General features: G+C 39.3%; 2 protein-coding genes across 2 annotated transcripts in view; one reads left to right on the top strand and one right to left on the bottom strand.

Annotated features, from left to right (window-relative positions):
• Nucleotides 1-24,574, top strand: part of LOC140274630 (DLA class I histocompatibility antigen, A9/A9 alpha chain-like) — a 424,015-nt gene that overhangs the window by 299,751 nt on the left and 99,690 nt on the right. The gene's annotated exons all lie outside the window — the stretch shown is intronic.
• On the bottom strand, nucleotides 270-24,272 carry LOC140275616 (uncharacterized). The gene is made up of 5 exons (XM_072371132.1): nucleotides 24,092-24,272; nucleotides 1,439-1,605; nucleotides 1,175-1,270; nucleotides 908-1,075; nucleotides 270-440 (listed from the first exon to the last, which is right to left on the bottom strand). The coding sequence occupies exons 1-5, from the start codon at nucleotides 24,270-24,272 to the stop codon at nucleotides 270-272; spliced, it is 783 nt and encodes a 260-aa protein (XP_072227233.1).

Here is a 24,574-nt window from a genome sequence, read left to right as displayed (position 1 = left end):
TTGCAGTTATTTCATGAACTAAGGTAATGGACAAGTTGAACATTTTAGACAATATTTAACATCTTTCTTAATCTGTTGGGGGCATATATTGTAAAAATCCCCATGACACCTGGATGTCCTTAATGTTTTTTTTAGACAATCCATCCAGTTGTTGTCAAAATGGTTTTGTCAGGACCAAAGCTGCCGACTGGCCAAATCTCTACCATCTATTTTCAGTGGTTTTGTGGGAAGACATTAGCAGTTCTGTCGTGAAGGTTTACACGCTCAGGTTAATGTCTGGGGCAGTGAGATAGTCTCTTGAGTTGCCGTAAAATCCTTTTTGACCAGTTACAAAACACTTGTAACCGTTCAGAGATTTCTACAGAGAACCTGAGAGCATCAAAGGCGGTGGAGATGACAGGGAAGGAGGGTGGTGTCGACTGAGGAACCTCTTTACTGATCTGATGAGACAGAGAAAAAAGAGTAATGGTGAAATCACAGCATCACGAAGAGCTTTCCTTTTGGTTATAAATCTGTGAAAGCTCTTTATACATTAGTCCAACTTGTTTGGTCAGTTTAAATGAGGACATTTTCACCTGAATAAAAAGGAGACGTTCCCCTCCTTAAGTTCAAATTTTAAATCTTCCAAAGTGCTGTGTACAAATATTAATTTTTAGCAGTACAGTGTCAGATTTTTTCTTATTTTTCTTACTCTTCTTTGCAAATTTCCATCATATTTAAGTTTTTCTTTGAAAGAATATTTGAGATATATTTAAATTACTTCAATTAATTATTTTTGCTTGAGGTGATCTTGATGTTTCTTAGATTGTAACTTAAGTAAATTTTGAGAATTTTAATTTTTCTACTTTTTTCTAACCTTGTGTTGTATTCCTCAGGGTGTCTGCCTGTAACACTCTGATCCACTCACCTGCTGAAGAGATGTTTTGATGAGGTTGGACAGGTGCTGGAGATGACTGCTGCTTTCCTCAACTGCCTGGGAGGGCAAGCTGGCATTTTCTTTAACAGTTTTTAACCAGCTGACGTGAAGTCTGAAGGACTGGGCGTACACGTACAGCTGAGCGAGTGACTCATTTACCTGCAGGCACATAAAACAGACAGATTAACATAAGTTTTTGACTTGCATATTTCTGCAATCTTTAGATGTATTCTTTGATTTCAGAAACTTTCTGGTTACCTCCAGTGATTGGAAATGAGCAGCTGTGTGTTGTATGGAAGGAAGACTTTCCAGTTTGTGTTCCACACCAGCAAAGTTTAAGACTTCCTCGTCTGACTGTGGAAACAACACAATAATCAGAGGCTAGATGAAAAATGCATTTCCATATAGAAACATTGCATTTAAGAAGAAAAATTCTTGAAACATCAATAGAATTCTGTGAAGGTTAAAATAAAATGTCAGCGTATGATAGGTGAGATGATTTTGTACAAAGTGAAATCTTACCAAGTCGTGCATTTTCTTGGATAAGTTATACAACCGGTCCACCTGATGGATCATTGATCCAAACTTTCCACAGAGGGAGATATCGTGGGTGTGATGAGATGATGAATGGACAAACAGCTCAGTCAATAGCAGCAGGTGGAATAGACAAGGGATGGGCTCGTGAATTACTGCAGAGACAAAAAAAACATAGCAAGAAATTAGTCTCAGAACTATGCCTCATAAAAGTGTATCTGTCACAATTAATGAACCCTTCAAATGGAAGTACTAGATCCACCTGTGATCCAGCTGTTTACAGTTGCACAGAGAGTCCCACAACAGGTGGCTACAAGGCTGTATTCATAAGCAACACCACTTAGACTATCCCGTCTGTGGGTGATTCAGAGAGAAAACCACAAAACTGAATGGAAACATGTTTTGATTTCTGGACCTCATGACCCACAAGATTAACCCTGAGGCAGCTGCATTTAGCTTCTGTGAATGTTTCAATCTGTGTTTGTCACGGAACTAAGGAAACCAATTGTCAGACATAATTGGGATAATTGTAAGTGCCTGCCAGAGGAGCATTACCACAAAACATTATAACGCTTGAATCACAAGTTTACCAACATTGAAAAAGTCATATTTTGATGCTACTGTGCACACATGCACTTCAGTTAACAGTAATATCAGATAAGTAGTAGTATCCTGTGGTCTAGACATAAACAGTCATTCTAAAGATCAGATAAGAGCTGCAGTTAAGTTGTGAGATCAAAGCGTTGTGTCATGGATGAATGTGTGGGCACCAAATAGGTCAAATACTGAATTACTGTTGGCATATTTAGAGGCTGAATGAGTGTGGGCGTGAGTAGAGAAAAACAGAGTCTGCACAATGATATGTTTTTGTTTCTTGGAAACATAAACGGAGGATTAGCAGATCAGCCTCTGCATAAGGACAACATGATCGATCAGAAGTTTAACTGCTTAGAGTTGTGTAATAAGCTTTAAGAACAGCAACATGAGCTGTCAGTTCGAACTGCTCACACTGATCGCAGCGTCCTTAAGACAACTCTTGTTGAAGAGGTGAAGCAGAATAAATGATATAATACTCTGCAGGTCAAGACAGGCTCACTTTCTGTGCTGAAAATCATCCATAATTTACAGGTTTGCTGTCTAAAGCAGCTTCTTTTTCATTACTTTAATGTTTCCCTGTTGGATTTTATATTGGCGGTGCCCCGTGATTTCAAATATTATCTAATATTTATATTCCACTTCCTATGAACACTCAATATCAGTTCTTAAGCACTGGTATATAACTTTAAATCAGTTGTGTTATTTCTGTTCGCTTTGAAAACACCGATATATTCAGGTCAATCATTCGTTGACTCTATGTCCACATGTAGCTACAGACTTGAACTCTAATTTTCAAACTTCACCTGGTTCTATTCATATAGCAACCACATTTTAGGCTGCACACGTTCATCTGTGAGAAGGTTTTTAATCAAACTTGTAGACACGAGTGGCTCACAGAAGGTGGGCTCTTTCAAACTTGAGTAAATCACACCTTTGCTGTATGAAGTGGTGAATTTTACACATTCAGAATGCACAAAGAGACTTTTTAGAGTTAGTCCAATGTATTCAAAGTCTTTCCTGGGTTAAATCATTGGTGCTTAAGCTCACAAATGGTGCAGTGAGTCCACCAGCTACAGCAATAGCTGCTAACTTTGTAATTTGCTGCTGAGCAGATTATGTTCTGTGGGTTTTTAAGAGATTTAATTGAAAACAGTAAACGGTTACAACTGGACTGCACTTAGTAAAGCTGAAATTCCAGGCTGTAAAACCACACAGTGAGCTGGAGGCTTCACATGGCCGAGGCAAACTGCAGATTTGTAAATTGTGTTCATGGACCACATTGCTTCTGTATTAAGAAAACATGTTGGAAACTAGTTTGCTTTCAATCGTAGGAGGACATTCCAAGCTAAACAAATGGATCTCCATGTGTGAGTATTTTCAGCTGTGTTTAAAAAAAAAATGAATAAGTCCCCCAAATGTTTTATAGATCATTTTGTTTTGGGCTCTTGGGTTTTTCCTAATGACTTATGATATGTCTTCTGAGAAATTATACTTTTATCAAGGTTAGATCATGTCTGAAAATGCACCCGATGGTTTGTGCAACTTCAAAAAACCCAAAAACCGAAGCAACAAAGAAAAGAAGTGTCTGTTAGATGTGTTAGGTCATTGATAAGGAATGAGAGGTATGCAGTGTTTTTTTTCCCCTGCCTGCTGTGGGCCTCCAGTCGGAAAAGGAGCGGGTAGTTGACTGAGAGGTCTGACTCAGATTAATCTCTTTGTGGTGACATCAGCAGGCTCATGCATTGGCCTACAGTCTTTAGAGAGCAAACATCACTTTATCAAGACTGTCGGGGCACTTTAGACACTTTTACTGCCACCCAGACACTAACGGCAGTATATTTTATGGGTATATTTTATGCTCAGGTCAGAGGTCAACAACGAGGAAAAGCAGGGCTTTTTTCATCACTTCTGACATCACCGTGTAAACATAAGATACATTTGGTGGTACATTTACCTGGAAGATTTAACTCCCAATAAATTAAAGTATTTAGCCCCTTTTTCACTGTACTTCCTTTTCTTTCACCTTCCTTTATTTAATGTTTTATTCGTCCTATTCTTCAAGTTGCTTTGTACTGTCACCTTTAAAGAATTATGGAGCTAACTGTATCCCTATTACCTTGTTATTAAACCTGCCCTAAAGTGCACCAGAGAATCATCACAGCAGACATTAACTCCCTTGTGTTTTCATAACTGAATGCATATGAGCAGCAGCTGAAATGTTCTGCACTGGCTGCTGTTTCAACCTTGGCCCAGTTTTCCTGCGACCTCAGTGAGTAATCATTCTCCGAGTGTCAGATTTCACATCATGACTTTGCCGGGAAGACAATAGCGAAGCGGAATTGTAGCAATAAGACGGATTGCCAAGCTTGTGAACTGAAAAATAATGTTGGACGGTACTGAGTCGGTGTGGACTGTGGAGGTGTGAGGAATAGGGAAAAAGTCCACTTCCAATAATAAAGCTCATATGTTACTTACTTCACTGGTAAGCCTGTACAATCAGGAATGAGTTGTTCATGAAAAGCAGTGTTGTCCCTTTTAGACACACTCATGCACTGTATTCAATTAAGCTTTTCCTAATAGTATAAGCTGGAAATCTGACGTGGCTGGAACTAGGAGCACTTACGCATCATAACAAGCCTGAACTGCATGCTGTAACACTGCCAGACACACAGAAACAGAAGCAGTAGTTCTGAATTCATACGATCGTCTTTCCAGAAGAATCTGACATAGTGCATTATTAAATTCTTACATAACAGTGTTGTCCAAACTAAACTACACCCTGGTTTTCTTCACTGGTATTTAGCGCTGCCTTTATTTCCCCACAGTACTTGTGAACATGAAACTTTTTGAATTGTGGCTTCTCTTCTTAGGGGCTTTAAGCACCAAACCGACATGATGAGCCAGCGGTGCAGAGAGGCCTCTGCTGCATCTCCTCACGAGAACAAACAAATAGCACTTGAAAACACTTCAAAGACGACTTCCAACTGCAAGCAGAACGTAGAATGCACGCCAGCGGAGGAAGTCATTGCTTACCAGTGTAGAAGTTGGAGGAAGTACTAGATAGATGATAAATGGAAACATATGAGAGTGAGTGTGTTGTTTTTTGGTAATATCATGCAGATTTCATGCATGCTGGTGTCTCCTGAGTCATACTCATCAGTAACTTTGCTCCGCATGGATGTGTCAGTGTGAAAGTCTAGTTCTTTTTGGAGAAATGAAGATAAAAAATGAGAATAGCTGTTAGCTGTTTCCTCTCTCTTCTCAATCACTGAATTACTTTTGGACTAAACAAATCAAATAACTCCATTTTAAGACTTGTTCACAAAGAATCATGAGAAAAGCTTTGATATACATAGATGGTAGTCATTATACCAGCTCATTCTCTACAATATGCACATGGCGCAGGATCTGAACTGTTGTGTAACCACTGCTGATTAAAATGCTGCCTCTCTTTGCCAGAAGATTCCAACACAGCTGTTTTAAATCTCAAGAGCTGTATTTTCCAGGTTAAATAAAGGTCTTCATCATTTCGTAACCTCTTCTTTGTGTTACTACAAAGTAAGTTTTCAGCTGTGGTGTATTCTGTGTCTTATTTAGGTGGATTCATTGGATGGATTCAAATGCTGAAAGTCCACCGGCTCTGACATTATGTCCCATCAGAGCTCCTTGTTTTATGCAAATTGCCCCCTGAATCCTATTTTCTATACTTGTTTGCTCCTGTTCCACTTCATAACTACATAGGGTATTACAAGACGATAAAAAGAGCCGGTAAAGCCCTGACAGAGAGAACTGTGAAATATGAGCCACATTAACTTGTGGTGAAGAAACACCTGAAGATGAAACTTTTCACGTACTCTGAATTCTGCCAGCTCATATTGAACAAAGCTGTGGTTTACCTACACCTACATGATCGTCTGCTTCCACAGTGGAGCAAAGTTTCAACTCTAAACACATTAATCCTATCAGAGGCTTAAATTACAAACAGGTGTTCACATACAGGCATGCTAAATGAATAAGTGCAAAGCTATCTGTTATCTGTTGTTGCATCATGATGTCTACACATGCAATAACAGGCTTCATACTGTAACGCTTCTCAGTCAGTTAAGGACACACGCTGGAAATTTGGACCTGCTTCATTTGGCTGTTGGAAAATTACTGAGGAAGAAAGCAGCAAAAACTCAGCGTCAAAGCAAAAAGAAAAAAACATCCACCGGGAGTGTAGTGTACAGTCATGTATCTGGCAAAGCAAACAGCTGTGACAGCATTACAGCTCAGAGCAAAGCTGCTTTAGAAGCAGGGTGAATGGGCCGTCTTTGATGTAATTACCAGGCCGTTTCGTCAGAACACATTCACTCACACATGAAACATCGACAAGTGCGTGCAGTGTCTCTCATAATCATCGACTTCCACAGTTTCCGTTTGAGTTCGTGGCCTTTTTTCTGCTTGGTCAGACAAACAAACACTGGAGTTTCCTGTGTTTACTCAGTGAACGCCTTATTTCCTCTGCTCTCTTTACTTTTGCTCTCCAGGACGTCTAATGAACTTCTGAACAGGTGCTCTGTTAACTTTGAAGAACCTGGTGAACCAAACATACAAAGTTTGACATTCATACATGGTTGTTTTTGATTATTTTTATTCCCTGTTTCTCCCGTGTGCTGCGAAATACTATAAAACTTAAAATAACATAAATAAAGTTGCACTCTTCTTCTCAGCTCTAAGATCTTTCACCTTCTTAAGACTCACTGCTTCTGTGTAATAGTTTGAAGGTTCAGTGTGTGGATGTCATCAGCAGCAGCCAGCTGTTATCAGTAATAAGCCAAGTGAACACTCCCTGTTCAGAACCAAACTGCAGCCAGACACAAACACACTTAAATAGCCAGATATTTCCATTTACATGACAGTGAAGAGCAAAAATACAGCTAAGCAAGAGTTACAAGCATCAAATAGATGCGACTATCTTTACTTTAATGGGATGATAACAGGAAAGAAGCACTGCTGTAGATAAGGATTTCCAACTAAAACAAACCACCTCTTAAACAGAGAGGTTATCTGATGACCTCGATCAGGCTTTTGTAGGTTGGAAAGTTTAACGATAATGATAAATTTAATAGAAGTCAGGTTTAAGATTACAATTTCCAGAGAACTGTAGCAGGCTCTGTCATGAATTCCTTGATTCTGTGGTATATGGTTTCCTTCACAAGTGCACAGTCCTGTGACAGTTCAGTGCTTAGTTCCAGGTTTTTTTTTTGTCTCATGACCCTGTCGGAGGGTGTTTTCTAGCACTTAGATGTTAGATAAGGCACGACAAAGGGTCATATGAAACCTGAAGAGGTAATCTAAAAACATCATAAATGGACTAAGAGTCACTTTGTGTGCGTGGACAGCTGCATTGTCTCTTATTACAATGTCCTTTTTTCTGATATCAAATCACTCCTAATGTAGGCACTGTTGGTTCAGTCCAGAAGGAATTTCCAGGAGTCAGCTTTTGTTCTACTGTTGTTCATTCGAGCTTATGTGTGCAAGAAAAAAAAAATCAAAGTGGATTCCTAAAATAGCTGCTATTTACTCAAGCGTGTTATAAACCTAACTCTTCCTTCTTTTACCTCAACCCATCACCGCCCCCTCAGGAATACCCCACACAAAAGCAGCTGAGGCTGTATTTTACTTCTAATTGTCATCGGGTACAAACGAGGAAGCGTGTGGAATTTGGCTGCAGTACAACATTTTGCCACTGGGGGCACACTAGCATGGCTGCTGACTCACTCCATCCCTGAATACGTCATAGATCTGACCCCACTCGGTGAGTCTGCACCTTCCATTACAGTAAGTGCCCCGGTGATGTGCAACGATGACATCACTGTCTGCTAACATGACTCGCTTTTCATCTTTCCCAGACAAACACACTTTCTCCTGATTAATATGCTAATCACCATGTTGTCCTAACTGTCTTTGGCTCCATGAGAGTGTTATGTAATTGTAAATACACAGCAGATAATAGCCACAGCAGACAGAGATCAAGCAACAATGGACACAGTGAGATCACAACTGAAGCACAGGCGACAATAAAGTCAGAAGTGGCTCCAGCTGTCCGTCATGTTATTGAATACACCTGCGCCTTTCCTGCTGCGACACCTGAGACGAAATGAAGTGTCTCAACCTTTACCTTCAGCTACAAAACTGCAAACACACAAACACTTATCAGGAGAGCTGTGTCACAGCCTGTGGATATAAAGCAAAAAACTTGACTGCCATGTTCAGGTCAGAGCTGAAAATCTCTAAATCAAATCCAAAGTTTTCTGCCAACAAAAAATAAAAAAAATAAAAAAATCCCACAATCAATAGCTTCAAGCTTCACCTTCATGTTAAAAACTCTGCAGCAGTAAAACAAACATCGGCTGCCGGTGCTGTCAGGTGGAACAAGGAAGCCTAAGATGTGGTCTGAAATATCTGTGGGTCGACTAACACCAAGAATTTATGACTCCGGCGCCTTAATGATACAATAACATTGACATTAGACAAAACACAGAGCATTCTAACACTCGCATGATAAGGCTTGCATATAACCATGTATACAGGATATTTACTCTCTCATTAAAATGCTGAAATAATACTAATGTGAAGGTACTTTAGTTGCTTTCAGATGCTGCAAGACTGAGTTCTTGTAATCAGTATAAGTACTGGTTTGAGGTATTTCTAATTCACTTGAGTATATTCTTCATATGCTGCCTTCTTCTTCAACTTCACTGCACTCAAACCGCCTTTAATCCACTGCATTAATGTAACGGATTAAGTTTTACTTCACAGCAGTCTCTTGCTGTGAGTTTACTTTGATCCCTTTGTTGGAAACCACTGAAATCGATGAGTAAACCAAATGTAAAGTAGATCTAATCAGCTCCATGAGCAGCTATGAGAGACATGCAGAAGTATAAAAAGTGCAGGTTGGTAGAATATGTCAGTCACAAAAGGCAATTAGACATGAATCAAGAGCTTTTTTCACTTGAATTTAAACTTAAAATGTCAATTTGCTGTATATTTACACAGGAAACCATACAATAAAGTAAAGAAGTACTCCTTCCATTCCTGGACAAGTTCAAAGTATCCGGGGAAACCCCTGACACACACAAAGGATCAGCCAATCACAGCCCAACCTGAAGCCAAACAGTGGATTATTTGTAGAATTTGAATTAAATCAGTTAAATACTGACCTTGTTTCAGCCATAAACCTTCACAATCATGTATTCATTCACACATTCATTCATTCATTCTTCACTCACTCATTCATTCATTCATTCTCACATTGACTCTCACTCTCCAACTCATGCTAAAAGTAAAAGTAAAGACCACGTGTAGTAAACCCCCCCTCCTCCCCACAAACACACTCCCTCTTACACACACACACACACACACATCCTCTCTTTTTCTAAGAGTAACATGATCAAACTTACTTTTCATCTTTCTGCTCCTGCTGTAGTAAACAAACGTCCCTCTGAGTCCAGTGTGAGTGCTGTACGTGTGTGTGATTGTGTTTGTGTGGACAAATGTAAAAGTTCCCTTTTATAGCATAGAGTATGACACATCACCTGAGTCATCAGCCATCGTCGCCATTCAAGCATCAACGCCCACGCTGGCCAGCCGCCCCCTTTAACCCCCCTTTATCTGAAAAAGCTTAAAATTTCTTTGTTGTTGAGATAATTCTGAATGAAGTTGATCACAAATAAAATATTAAATTGAGCATTTCTCTCCTTTCCTTCCTCCTCCCTCTTGTGCCACTGACTCACTTTCCTTCTTGTGTTGAACCTTAATAAGCTCAGAAGATAAAACTCTCTCTGTAAAGATGTTAAAAAGTAAATAAAATGAGAAATCAAAGGGATGGAAAGTGCCAGAAGGAAGAAAATACAAATTGTTCTCATGATGAATCAAGTTTTGCTTCCTGAGATCCTCCTATATGCTCTTCTCCTTTTTCTTCTGTGATGTGGTTATCTGTGTGTATATTTCCTCAAAAAACTGCTAATGTCAAAGTCATGTGTGCAAATAAAGTGAATTTTAACAATACAAAATAAAAGGTGGTAAACTGGTTTTCTGCCAGAACTTCAACAATAAAACTGACTCAGATAATAGAAACTAAAACTGGAACATGAGGAAACTTTACTTCTGTTTCTCTTACTTGTCTACGTATTTTCTTTCATGGATTTCTTAAGTTAGGAAAAACAGTATTTCTTTATAATCTTTTCGATATTTTATAACTTCCTGGCTGGAGAAAGTCAAAGGTGATTGCACAAACATACTTAATCTGCTCTCCAAGGAAACAGAGGCTGAGCTCACGAAGGTCTGAGAGTTTACTTTCCCTCACTGAGTTTACTTTTCCCCCGACTGAAAGTCATCACTGTGGTGCCATGACGGAACATTCTGGTTCAGTGGTGTATCAGTCTCAGTGTCATCAGAAATGCATGTAATTAAATTAATAAAACACTCTGACGATGTTTAAGACGTAGTTATCACCTTGTTACTTATTTAGTTTCAACACCTTGCTTAGCTGTGTGGCTAAAAAAATGACCTTTTTGATCCACGAACACAGCTGACATCACATAATTCTTGGAAAGAGGGGGCAGCTCTGACATCCCTATGCGTGAGAAATGCACAGCATCAAAGTGCACGCTACAAAAGAAACAAACTTAAACACCAGCTGGTGAACAAAGTGGAGCATTTTGAAGCGTGAGAGTTGGATGTCTATCAGAAACAGAGTAAAATATAGCACTGCATTTACAGGTTTTCTAAATAAGTAACAGGATTAGATACGTAGGATTTCCCGGCTGGGGCCTTTCTGTGTGGAGTTTGCATGTTCTCTCCGGGTACTCCGGCTTCCTCCCACCCCTCCAGAAAAATGCATGTTAGGTTAATTGGTGGCGCTAAATTGTCCCTAGGTGTGAGTGTGAGCGCCCAGCCACTGGGGAGCACGAGCCAGTGCATTTCTGGTGCCGGTCCCAAGCCCGGATAAATGGTGAGGGTTGTGTCAGGAAGGGAATCTGGCGTAAAACATGTGCCAAATCAATGATGTGAGATCGACTCGATGTGGCGGTCCCTGATAAAGTGAGAGGCCGAAAGAAGAAGAAGAAGATATATAAGTAGTATTTACTTTGTAGATCCCACTGTGACTACGACACATGCTGCAGGTAGATGACTGTAATCTGTGACTTTACCACTAGTTGCCACTAAATCTTACACGCTGCTCCTTTAAATTCTGTGCTTTCCTAACTCTGCTAAAGTGATGTCACACGGGACTCGTGCGGTTTTACATGACTCCAGCAGTGGCACAGTCACAGTACAAAAACATTTGCAGTTAAGTAAATTAAATGACAAACTCAGCATTCTTGTCAAAATGATGCAGACATTAAATGTAAAGAATGTGCTGAATACTGCATACAACACTAATTTAGGATAATAAAACCATCTGTTGTGGAAATAATTCAGATCTAGGCAGGCGTGACTCATGGTTACGCCACAAGACAAACGTCCCGAAGTCGTACTTTGGTAATACTACAGATTAAAAATGTCTAGTTGGATCTTTTCGGCCACTTGGGGGTATCAGAAACCAGCTGTGAACACAACACTGACAAATTATTCGAAAGCTGATCAAGAAAATAGCTTATTCACATATTACACACATGTGATTCAGCTAACGATGCCTGAGTCATGTTTGCAAGCTGCAAAATGCATGTTGAAAGTTCACTTTCTCCACATATGAGTGCACAACAACTCCTGGTGTCTATGTATCCTTTACAGAGGTTCTTCCCTTTATCAATACACACATATCTATTTGATTCTTCTCCATTACATCTTTGCTGAACATTATATCTTAATGAACTAACTGAGCTCAAGCTTTTAACCCTTACAGTGTAACCAAATGTGTTCACCAGTTGTATGTTGTGTCCTTATTTTCTCTTTACTCCCACATGCAGTGTCCAAAAATATTCTTTTTCATGGCACTTTAGTTTGATAACATTACAGTGGACTTGTTTTGTTCTGCTGTCTTTCTCTGTGGTCTTTTCCAAGTGTAAACTGTTTCACAATGTCTGGGCACCGGGTCAGCCAGTTTCTGTAATGTGAAGCTGTGGAGTAAGTTTCCATCCTGCCAGTAAAGATTTCACTTCCTCAAATCTTTTTCTCTGTAATATCCCATCCCTGCAGTTAATGTGTTTATTTCAATCCTTGCTGTAGGTTTGCATGCAGAATTCCTCTGAAGAAGTTCACTGAGACCACTGGAAAATATTCATACTTTACTTTTGTTGCAGGCTGGCTGATCTCGTTCTTAAGTTTTACCAAACTTAATTAGTGTCCACGTGACAAGACTTTTTCTTTGTTTTATGTGGTTACATAAATATTAGGGCTGGGCAAATATTAAATTATCTTATCACATTATTACCTGTGATTAATCATGATTAATCGTATTGTTTTATGCAAAATCCAATAATGAATTCAAAAGTAGCATATAACGCACTTTTATTGGAACTGTACAGTCATATCGAAGTACTCCGGTGATAAGACAATTCAATGTTGTAGCTAACAAATAACTTTGGCTCTGTCGACTGCGCCGTCTGGAAGAACTTTGAGATGAAAATGGCCATGTAAAAGTGTTGTAACCTTCTCCATGTTGTTTGGCCCGCTTCGTCCGCCATTCTTTCCTTCTCTGACTGTTTCCGCAGCAATGAGCGCCATACTGGGCTCACTCACGATGGACCTTTTCACAATAAAAGCCGGTGAGCAACAGACGTTTACAATAAAAATAATAAATAACAAAAACTGCGTTAATGGGAGACAAATAATTGTCGGCAATAATTAATTAATTAGTTAACGCAAAAGTATCGCGTTAATATGCCCAGCCCTAATAAATATCTATAAATAGGAGTACAGTTGTTTAAACATTTTATTTGCACATGTTGCAATGGCAGCCAAATATTAAAAACATTTACAACTATGGCTTTGTTGGCAGAGAATGCTTCCCATTGAAAACATTTGACATTGGAAATTTCTAACAGAAATTTCAGAAAATGTCCCGAGTTTAAGCAACTTAAATGTCTCTTGAATAAGTCACAACTTAGTCACTCAGGTTAAGTCGCTCTGTACTGAAGTGTCAGCTAAAAAACTATAAATTTTATGTAATTGGAGCATCATTATTCCTCTTTAATCATTAACTCGTGGTTTGGCTTGAGTCAAAACTGCATTGTCAGGGTGGATCAAAAGTGCATCTGCTGAATGACGTCGTAGGGCTTCCAAGAAGCCACTAGTTTCCTTCTTCTTCTGAAATGCATTTGATAGTTTAATCTCCACCCAACAGGATGCACAAAACTTAACATGTGAGCACTAGAGCTGTGCCTCGTGCGTTCTACCTCCTCAAAACCCTGCCCTCTTTCTTTAACGTATATGTTATTGTCATTAGAGGTCACAGATGGTGTTTTTCACTAAAATGCTGAGCCGATGAACTTCGGGCCAGTGAAAGTGATGCATGTAAGCACTTCATAACGGTCGCAGGCTGACTCGCTTGTTCTCTTTTTGTCATCAAAGACAACGCCATATGGGGCAATGGAGAGACTGCGTGTTTCAGTGTGTGTGTGCATTTGGAGGGGCTAATGGGAGCTCGTCCTCAATAGCGGTTTTTCACAGGCAAGCCAACTTGTTTCATCATTTCCACAACCACCCACGTTCCGGATATCTCTAACTTTGTAGCTCCCGCCTCTCTCTGTCTTGTCTGACCTCTGCTGAACAGAGGAATGTGAGGAATGCAGCAGTGAATGGGCGAGTGGGGGAGGAAGCATGTCAATCACTGACGGATGGAGGCTTTTTCTTGTTTGATATCGCCTCAGGCAACGTTTGGAAAGACTGTTATTGCATTATTACGGTCAGAGCTTGGCTGGGCATGTTCACACTGAGAGGGAAAAAGGCCAAACAGTCCAAGCATATAATGATTTAAATAGCCACTAAAACGTTCGGCCAGCACATAAATGGACACGTTTGGTACAGATTCAATATTTTTGGGAATTAAAATGCTCTGCAGCCTCTTTTCAAATCCAGAGATTCAACTGGCACCAATTTAAATAATCACATTAAGCAGGAATTCAGCATGACAGCCAGATCGCAGCCTGATATCCATATAGACAATAACTGAAGTATGTCATCAAAGAGAAGGTTGAAGTCACCAACGCATTGCTTCCTGTGGAATTTTTTTCAGGATGTGGGAATTTGGTCTTCTGTCTGAGACCCCAATGACTCTTTTTTTATATCGTCCCATATGAATATAACATAACACGTATTTTTCCAGCAAAGACAGACGTGTGTTATGCTTTCACCTCTGTCTGTGTGTTTCATAGCACAAAAATGCACAAAAATGTCTCGTGTGTTTTCTCTTTTCTCCTGATGTTGAAGGATTTTTATGGTCTTGGACACACACGTGGAAATGGGTGTCAAACATGAGGCCGAGTTTGAGTGGTCCCAAATCTATTCACAGCCAGGGTAACGAAGAACTATCTTTAGACAGAAGAAAAACAAGTAGCCTGCCTTTTTACAGATGGTTTGGGTCCCATGGGGCCCTGTTCTCAAAATCATGAAGCCAGTCCGGGATTACGCTTGGAAACAGAAGACATCCTAAATCCACAGAGGAACTGTAGAAAGTTTTCCAAGACGCATATTTGACATAAAAGGAATACTGACTGGAATCTCGAGACCCTAAAAATAAACTTGTAGCACACAATCATCTCTGCAAGATGTTGACATATTTCTTCTCCCTACAGCATGAATCCTGTAATATTTGTCACTGAAAAAAAAAGATTATTTCTGGAAGCAGTTTGTTGAGTTCATTGAGTAAAACAAAAATAGATCCACTTCTTCCGGAACATATTTGGGAATCTGTGTCAGCAGCATCTGCAGCTGTTTCCTTAAAATGTCATTTTAAGGATGTCATTTAATCCCCCAAACCTGGACCCAGCGATCTTTGCAACTGGACCCGTTAAACGTAAAATGTAAAACCCCCGTCGTCGTACCAGTTCACTCTTTGTTGAGTCAGGTAACACAAAGCTGTGTTGAACCTCTGTTAAACTGCTTTGATCAAAGCTGAAGTAAGTAAGTAAGCAAAAGTAATTAAATTTTATCTATACAGAATTTCACAAAGTGCAATATGATATTAAAGAAAGATAAAGCACACCATACAATATACAACACAGTTAATTGAAAGCCAGTTTGAATAGATGTTGTTTAAGTCCACATTGCTCATGCATCTGAAGTCCAGTGGAAGAAATTTTAGGTGCAACAACCTCAAAAGGACAGTGTTCTTTAGTTCTAAGCCTGGATCAAGGAACAACCAACAAACCCGATCCGAGGACCTCAGAGTGTTGTTGCTATGATAGGGGGGCTGACCATGCAAGGACAAGATCTTTGAAATGTTTTCTGAACGTGACCGGGAGATACGTAATATGTTAAATTGTCAGCAGCCTGGCAGCTGCATTCTGGACTGTTTGTGAATAGTTTACAGAAGCACTGCTCAGATAAGTAAAGCATGGGAATTAAAATCATAGAGACAGGATGAGATAAAAGCTCAGACAATCATTTCCATCTCCGCTGGGGACACAATAATCTTAAAATGATAAAAACATTACGGAACTACGCTGTTTATATGCTGAACAAGGCTCAAATCTTTGCTCAGAAGAACACCAAGGTTACATAAAGTGTGTTTGACGAAAGTACATGACGAAGAAGAAGAAATCCAGACTGTCTCTCAGCTTTGGGTCAAAACCAGCTGGAGCAGAGATAAGCCCCTCTGTTTTGTCTGCCACCGTCTTTTATCGAATTCATGCATTTCAGCAGCACAGATATCTCAGAAATGTCACAAGGCTTAAAAGAAACATAGCTGAACATTAGCTGCATAACACGTTTAGGATACACCTTTACATATACTTAATATATGACCCAAAGGAAGCAAATATAGGTTAATAGCACCGGGCCCAGAAGAGAACCTTGGGGGATGCCTGAAGACAAAAATTCAGTCAGCATAATACAATCTATAGTATCAAATGTGTGTTAGTAGATCAGTTTTAGGCTCTGTACATGTGAGCGCTAATATATTGATAACAGCAGATTTTGCACCTATTGTCCACATACAAGCGCATTTCTGAACACTGAAACTGAATTTTTTGAGAAAACTCCTTCCAGCGACTGAAAAACTGCGTATGCTCCAGATAACGTTGATGCTTCCCTTATTAGCAGCATTATTTTTTTTTTTACCCGTTTGCACATAAATTAATAAACAGTTATTCTGCAAAAAATCCAACACCAGCTCCCAGTGTCACCTGTTTCCAATGAGTCTGGATTGGAACAACTTTGAGAATAAAGTGGTTGTGGTGAGTCTGTCTGTCTGTACTGTCAGAGGAGTTTCACATTGAATGAATTTGGACAGTCATTAGTTGTTTGGAAGTATTAAAACCACATCGGTTAGCTGTCATTGTGAAACTTGGGTTTTACTGGCAGTGGTGGACAGTAACAAAGTAAATTTACTTGAGTATTATTTTTGGGGGATGCTTTTACTTTAACTCCACTACATTTCAAGGACAAACATTGTACCTTTTACTCCACTACATTTTTATTGATGCTCTCGTTACTTGCTACTTTTGAGCTTATGTCAGAGATTCGGAGAAAAAAAACTGTTTGTCTTAGTCGTATTGCCGTACCTGTGCAACGTCATGCCATACAATCCATACTATGGAGGAACAAACTCCCGCCGAGCACCCGTGGCCTTATCTGAAACCCATGTTTGAGATTTATGAGACAAAAACGGATTTGTTTCAGTTTAAATGTTTGTTGTGCTTACAAATTATATCACAGCCTACAACAACTCGTCTTCAAACCTGAAAAAGCACTGACCCTAGCTTGCTTAATGTTTGTTAAATTGGAGATGAACATTTTAAGCGTAATTGTATGAGCTTGTAGTATCATAGTTGCCACTTTTAAACGGTTTAAAAATATGGCAACTGTTGCAGTGCAGGTGATTAAGTTGACTTTCTGTCATGGTTTCTGAGGCTTCTTGCCTTTATTTGTTTACTTTTTGAGCTACAAACATGTTGTATATCTTCCTTTCCTGTATTTCCTGAGAAACATTTTTAAATACCTTTACTTAAGTAATTCTTTAAGCAAATACTTTAGTACTTTACTTAAGTAATATTTTGACTAAGCTACTTTTACTTGTATTGGAGTAATATTTGACAAGGAGAATCTACACTTTTACTCCTTTTAAGTACTGAAGTTGTGCACTCTGTCCACCTCAGTCTACTGGTTGCTTTGTGTTTCTAAATGGATGCATTTTAAATTTTTTCGTAAACGGTGCCTCTTGGACCTTTCTTTAAATAAAAAGTGCCAAGACATTTTGTCACAGTGTTGATCTGAAAATACAGAGAACAAAGAGACAAAAAGAGCTGGTTTCAGCGCATGAAAAACATTTTGTTGCACTTTTGGCATATCTAAGGACCATCTAGTTTTTTTTGTTTCTTTTTAATCACCTTTGCTTACCAAATCCATATTTTCTATCACCAGCTGGACATTCCTGAAACGCCAGGAACCGTAAAGTCCTCCATCCTGGCGGACTAGTTGACACCACACTGGCGGCTGCTTAGAGGTTTAAAACATTCCATTAGTGATCACACACACCAGTAACTTCTCAAAACTGTGTCACGACACAGATTAAAGGACTTGCAGCTCTCAGCATTTTTCTCTTTTTTTTTCAAAGGAAATAAACGAGGCCAAAGTGACATCGCTGTTTTCTGTGTCACAGAAGCTCCTTTGAAGCAGCTTGACTGAAATCTTGTACTGAAGCCAGAGTGAGGAATGAAAGTGGCTGCTTTGCAAGCTCAAGCGCAGCTTTCCATCTGTCAGACAATTTTTCTGACAACTTCATCCTCTGTGTTTCCTGTATTTACATCCACGCCTTTTGATATTAGAGGCTGTAACCTATAAAGGCTTTTTTCCTCACCAGATGACCCATTAATCCATTTAACTCACCGGCAGGGACTGTATGCATCTTTATTTAGATATATATTACACATGGCTAATTGTATCCGAATGACAACTTCAGCTTCACTTTCAGGGGTTTGAAAAGTTAAAAAAGTCCAGCAGTTTGGTTGATGTTTCAGGTGTTGAGTTTTGTCAATTTTAAAAATTAATGATAAAGAAATGGATACACAGAGAAACACAGATATTTATCCGAAAATACATAATTATATACACTTTTAATATACAGTGCATTGGAGATTAATCCATGTGAACTCACATTAGCTATTAGAATCTCCTCTCAAATGATTAAAACTATTTCTTGGTGGTCTCCTATTATAATGTAGCTTCTTTCCACCACTTCAAATGTAAGTTCTATCCACGGAGACGCCAACATTTTGAAATGCCAAGTGTGCAGACAAATCTAGCAAACATCTGCTTTAGATCTATTTCCAAAGATTTGCACATGCTCAGACCAATTTGAACACCTCTGAATTTAAATATTTAGTTTAGTACCTCCCAATCCAGTGAATTAGAAGCAAAATCCCATGGAAAGTTCCTTCATTGAAACTTTGAAGAAGACACAAAGTATTCACCCTGGTCACATGCAAGAGAAAACAATGGAAAAATATCTTTCTTGTCACTTAGTCTTGTTTTTCCTCGAGCAAGCAGACACAACTGACTTTTCTCATGAGAAGTTGAGTTAAATATATTCACACATTTGAACTCACTGGTAAGATTCAGCCTCCTAGTATGGGCGTCAACCATTTCAAAAAAGGTCAAATCCTCCTCAAACAATGGAGAAAGATAAGGATTTTTCATAATTCAGCTGTAAACATGTTTAGAAAAACATGGCAATAGTGCGGCCTAACTAAGTTGGTTTAAGTTAAGCCTCTCACTGAAGCTGAGAACTCAGTGTCTGCTTGAGGCAGAGATTTAAACATTAACAGATAGGTATGAGAATCTGATGTTAGCTTCAAAGATGTAATTACATCGGTACACAGACCTCTTTAGCAAATAAGATCAGTCAAAACAGTCAAAGGCCCAATTTCGCCATTAGAATATGGTTGAACAAGGTTGAGCTACAGGTCCTACGGGGCGTCAAAGTAATTACTTATGTGTCAACGTGAGAGTAAAATCTAAGAGTGGGTGCATAGTGTTGTTGGTGGTGCACCAAGAGAGCAGAGTTTCCACAACATTTGATTCTATAAGAAGGAAGAAACACTGCAAAGGAGTCTATAGCGCATCAATTAAGTATCTGAACACTCATCTTGTGAGACATCGTGCTGAATCCCTGGATGTTAAAACAGCTAACGCAAACTACAAAAACAACACAAGAAAAGCCGATTCCACCCTCGTGAAGTCTCCAGAACACCAGTGGGGGAGGCAGTGTGCAAACGTAGCAGTAAAAATTCCAGAGCATTTCCTGCCTCAGTGCAAATGAGTGTGTGTTTGTAAGAGTTGCTCCTTAAAAGTCACTCTGTTCTGCTGACTGGCATGCTGCATGTTACTTGTAGTATTGATATCAACACAGCAATTTTCACCGCCTAATTTCTGCATCACTTCCTGCCTCCACCAGCAGAAACCGCATAAACATAGGGAACACGTGTGTGAACTGCACCTGACTGAAATTCTCAAGTGTTCACGTGTAAAAACAGCTACAAAACCATGAACACTGGAGATCTTTTGCACCACAACTTAGACGCAACTCAGTGGGATCTTCGTTGTGAAAGATTTTCAAACTTACAGCGTGGTTGAGAATGACTGCTTTGCTAAAAAATACCAAACAGAAGCAAATGTGTGCCAGATCTGTTTATCATAGTAAAGAAAGTCAAGCTGGAACTATCAAATGTACTTAGTTCCAGTTTTTCCCTGGTCTTTTATTACAGTACTTTCAAAAGAAAATGCAATTAAGAATAAAGGCACTAAAAGGTCTTTTTTATATTCCTTGTCTGTTTTTTATTTGTCCCATATGACCAGCTATCATAAATATATTAAGCAACTTAATAAAGGTGCTTTAAATAAAGAAACCCTGCAGTGTGAGTTGAAAGTTGGATGCAGATATATTCAGATACCCACCACTTCTAACTGTCTATCCTGTTTCTTGTCATGTTTCCTGTCAGTGACCCTTTCCTTGAAAAAACTTTATCTCTCTTATGCACAAAACATGCAATGCATTAATAAATTCCTATGAGGGCTGCAGGAAAGAGACTCACTCTTTAATAGGAAAAGTTACATATCACTTAGGTAAACATTAGTCATCTCGACTTCCTATTACAGTCAACCGATGATGTTAAGTATCCCATCATGACGAGATTGTGATGTACAAACTCTATATCAGATTCATGTAAATACAGCTTAATTTTTCATACTGTCTGCTGTCAAGCTCCCCATCAGGGAAGAAAAATCCTGCTTTCCTTCAGTCTCCTGGAAAGACCTGGGAGGAGCAGGGAAAACAAACACAAAAGGAATGTTGTACAAACTGGCTACCAAAGACTGCAGTGCTGCGCTGAGAAGTGAGAGATAGATACATGGTTGTTTAACACCTGTGATTAATAATTAAACTAAAACGTCATAAGATGATATCAAAATTTCCAGGAAAAAACAAACAACGTTACACTTAAGTCTTGGGTGAGAAGGAGAGATAGAAGAAAATAAATGTAATAGCTAAATGTATGGAAGTAGGAGTATATATTCCTCTGATATACAACCACAGTATCCACCAGGGTGTAGATTTAAAGCCACATGTAGGATAAAGCAACATTGTGAAAAACTGGAGGCTTCCTAAAAGAACAAGAGGTTATTGTGAGAACTTGAGCATCAACTGAAATGACCTTCATAGTCTGTCACGGGACTTTTTCAAACAGTGATTTTCAGATTAAAGAATTTATTGATGTGTGATGCATTCCTCAAGTTGTTTTGCAATCAGGTGGTTTTTATGGTGCTTTCATTTGACCTCAACTTAACTTTCTTCCCTGTTAACTTACGTTAATCATTTCCTTAATTTCACTGAATCATTTCGTCGTTTTTTTCCAGAATGTGAGCAAATCGGGTGAAAGTGGTTTCCATCTTTACTTCAGTCTCATTTATGAACTCACAGCATGACAAACGTATTACAGGTTGGTCTGTTAAGGCTTCTGTGGCTTTGTGGTAATGGGCTCTTTAGTTTCTGAATTATGATTTAAAAAGGATGTATTTTCTTGTTCTAGTGACAGTGTAATCCAGTTTATTTTCTGTTGTTAGAGATTCAACTACAGTGATAACATTTATTTCATCCTTATTTGAAAAACTGGATTCAGCATTGTCAAACAGAACAACAACACATGACATTTTACACTGTCTCATTATTTATTTAACAAAAACTAAGCCTAAAAGTTGAAGCAGAGTGTGAAAAACTAAGTCCATCCTTACTGCTTCCATAGGAATTAAGAGATTAAGTAGCAGCCAGGTGCTGCTGATCAATGCACTGATTAACTGATCATCAGTAAGTGTGAGCACCTCTATAAAAGAGAAGCAACTGTTGCTGCCCATCATTCTTGCCATGGTCCAGTCAAAGTCCAGACCTCAGCCTGACTGAAATGCTGTGGTGGGACCTTAAGAGAGCTGTGCAGAAACCAATGCTGCAAACCTCAGTGAGCTGAAGCAACGCTGGAGAGAAGAGTGGCCGAGATTCCTCCAGAATGATGAGAGAGACTGATAGCGTCACACAGGAAACCATTATTTCAGCTTACTGCTGGTGAAGGTGCTTCTACAAGCTGTTGAATCATTGATGACCCCCTGGATGACTGCATCACCAGTATTCCCCCTTTGCTTAGATACCTCTTGTGAGGAGTGGGAGTAAATGATTAAAGTTTAATTTGAGAAAAGGAAAAAAAGATTTATCCCTGCACAAAGAGGGGAAAGTAAAAATCCAAACTTTTTTCTTTGATATTGAATGAATGAGTATCTCCTCATGCACAAAGGTCCAAACTCTGGGTCCTTCTTTTACCGCAAATATGTAGCCAAACAAACATTACACTCTCATGTTCTTCTTTTGCATGCTTCTTCTTCTTTGTGACGAAATCTGATGGGTTCGTCTTCCTTCAGTTCAAGCAACTTTCCCCCATTCAGCATGTGTGGACACTGCACGCAAACCTGTCCGAGTTGACCAAATACCCATTTTCCATGACTTATATGGGATGAAAGCAAGAGAGAAGGATATGTGCAGTACATGCTACATGTTCAGTGACCATAACGTGTTGACCACAAGAGTCAGAAAGTCTCCAGCCACAGTTTGCAGCAGAAAGGATTTGGTGGATTTTAACTTAGGAGGCTGGAATTTATGTCCTCTGTGCGTCCCATTGTTTTCAAATCATGTTGAGTTCCGGTTAGACAACAAGGGTCCTCAGTTACATTCAAGTAAATTTCATGGTTTGGGTTAAAATTGAAAGTTTTCAACACATTAGACGGTAAACTTCCATCCTCAACATGGTTGTTCATTTGCTTCTGTGACAATGTTAACACCAGCTCATTAACACTGCAGGCAGGCGCCTACTTAACCTGGATTAATTTGTTTTATAGTGACCATAAAGGGTGACATCCACCCTTCTGGTAGTGCAGTGTGGCTAATCTGCTTCATAATTAGTGATAATGACGTACCGAACTGAGTCATAAAACTTGCATGTGTGCACTGTAGTAGAGGTACAATGGTGGAGGAAAGTCATGAAACTAGTTTGTGTCAGATTTGACTGGTAATTCACAGTCCCGGTGACCTCTGATACCGTACCCATTGTTCTCTACTGATTAATTTTGCTTGGGATATGGCCCTTCTTCTAAATATGCATGAAGGTGTTATTAAAGTGGCTGCTATCTGTATCAAAACCTGCCTCAACATCAACTGTGTTGCATTGTGACACTTTCTGACTTTGCTGTAAAGGTGCAATGAAAATATCTTCACGGAGGGTCAAATAAATACTCCTGTGACACTGAATTGTCTTACACAAAAGAAATCAGCTATAAAAACAAATCAATAAATAAGGCACAAATAAAGTGAATGAAATGGAGGTGATTCTTACATTTTACTTGGTGTTTTTGTATTAGATGTAGTGGCTCACAGGAGGTGTCACTCAATCACTTAAATGTCACAGTGTGGCCTTCAGGAACAGCAAAGGAAGAGCTGAGTATTGCTACATTTAATCTAGGAGCATCTGAAAAAAAAGTAATAAAAAGATTATATCTAAGTGATGCGGCAATGAGGTTCATGGATGTTTAAACATCTATTTTATGTATATAACTTAAATATACATATATATTCAACCACTTTAAGTTGTTGCACTTTCAACCTCATGATGGACAGTTGACGCTATCACAAAACATTCTCCAAAAGCCAAGATCTGCATTTGTTTCAAGGTGTTCTTCTTCATAAGAATACCCATAAAGCAACTCACTGTTTACCTGCTGAAGTTATATCACATATGACATTTTACCAGCTTTTATAGACTATTCTTAAGCCTTGAAATAGGCCTAGTCATACATGCAAGGTATTGTAAGAGCAGGAAAAATACACTAAAAGCTCCTGAATGTTTGTAGCACAACAACAGCACCTTAAGCCGTGCCACCAGCCATGTTATGTCGCCCGGCGGGTCATTAGTTATAACAACACCAAGTTAAGACAAGTTCAGCTGATGCTGACAAGTTAGAGAAAAGCTTCTGTCTGTGCCAAAACTTCTTCAGATCACGACAGACAGAGTCGTGTTGAAACAGGTCGGCCGCATTTTATTGTCTGACAGAGTCATAAAAAAAACGTGCAATAGATCTGTCAGTAAACTACCCATTACATCGAGAAGGAAGGAAGGAAGTCAAAGAAAGGGAGGAAGTTTGAACTTGTCAGCTGTGTCAGCAAATTTATGAATCAACTAAATATTAATTTCCTGAATTAAATAAGTCATGGGTAAAACATGCAAGGGTAAAACATCCATTTACAGTATGTCTGTTGCTAAATGGAGAACTCTTTGGAGCGACTGGGCCACATGAGTTTCCCACCTTCTTGTACATCTTCCTCAGCACAGGTCAGTGCGGTCATTCTCCTGAAACAGCAGGAGTCCCTGAGTCTCTGCAGACGGCGCAGTACTGCCCTTATTCTGTTAGTGAGGAGACAGAGCAGGAGGTCCTCTGGCCCATCAGTGATGGCTCGCTGAGATGATGAACTCCAGCGTGACGTCATGATCAACTGCCACATCCTGCTCTGAGAAAATGAAACTGCTGAAATTGTCCTGAAAAAAGTCACAGCACATGTCCTTCAGAGTGTCATATCAGCAAAATAATGAAAACATTTGCTTTAAGCAGCTTTATACAACCCATATTTAGCATATTCTTATATCTATATACCTCTTATGACAGTGGACAGTCATTTGAGCAATGGCCTCAAATACATATCCTGTTTATTTTCAAGCAACAGTCCCATCTAGTGGCCAACATAGTTATGACAATGAAACCAAGTGGGACTCAGGTGGTGTTTGAACAGTG

Source organism: Leuresthes tenuis, unplaced genomic scaffold (assembly GCF_036924035.1).
Source record: "Leuresthes tenuis unplaced genomic scaffold, fLeuTen1.0.hap1 SCAF_18, whole genome shotgun sequence".
In the NCBI taxonomy this organism is placed as follows: Eukaryota; Metazoa; Chordata; class Actinopteri; order Atheriniformes; family Atherinopsidae; genus Leuresthes; species Leuresthes tenuis.
This window is presented reverse-complemented; position numbering and strand designations above follow the sequence as displayed.

What these genes read in the sequence shown, in the direction of transcription:
- LOC140275616 (XM_072371132.1), bottom strand. Translation starts at nt 24,272, where the DNA reads ATGACGTCACGCTGGAGTTCATCATCTCAGCGAGCCATCACTGATGGG. An exon ending in TGAGGAAGATGTACAAGAAG is followed by an intron (nt 1,606 to 24,091) that starts GTGGGAAACTCA and finishes TTGTCTCTGCAG; the next exon opens with TAATTCACGAGCCCATCCCT. An exon ending in CCAAGAAAATGCACGACTTG is followed by an intron (nt 1,271 to 1,438) that starts GTAAGATTTCAC and finishes TTGTTTCCACAG; the next exon opens with TCAGACGAGGAAGTCTTAAA.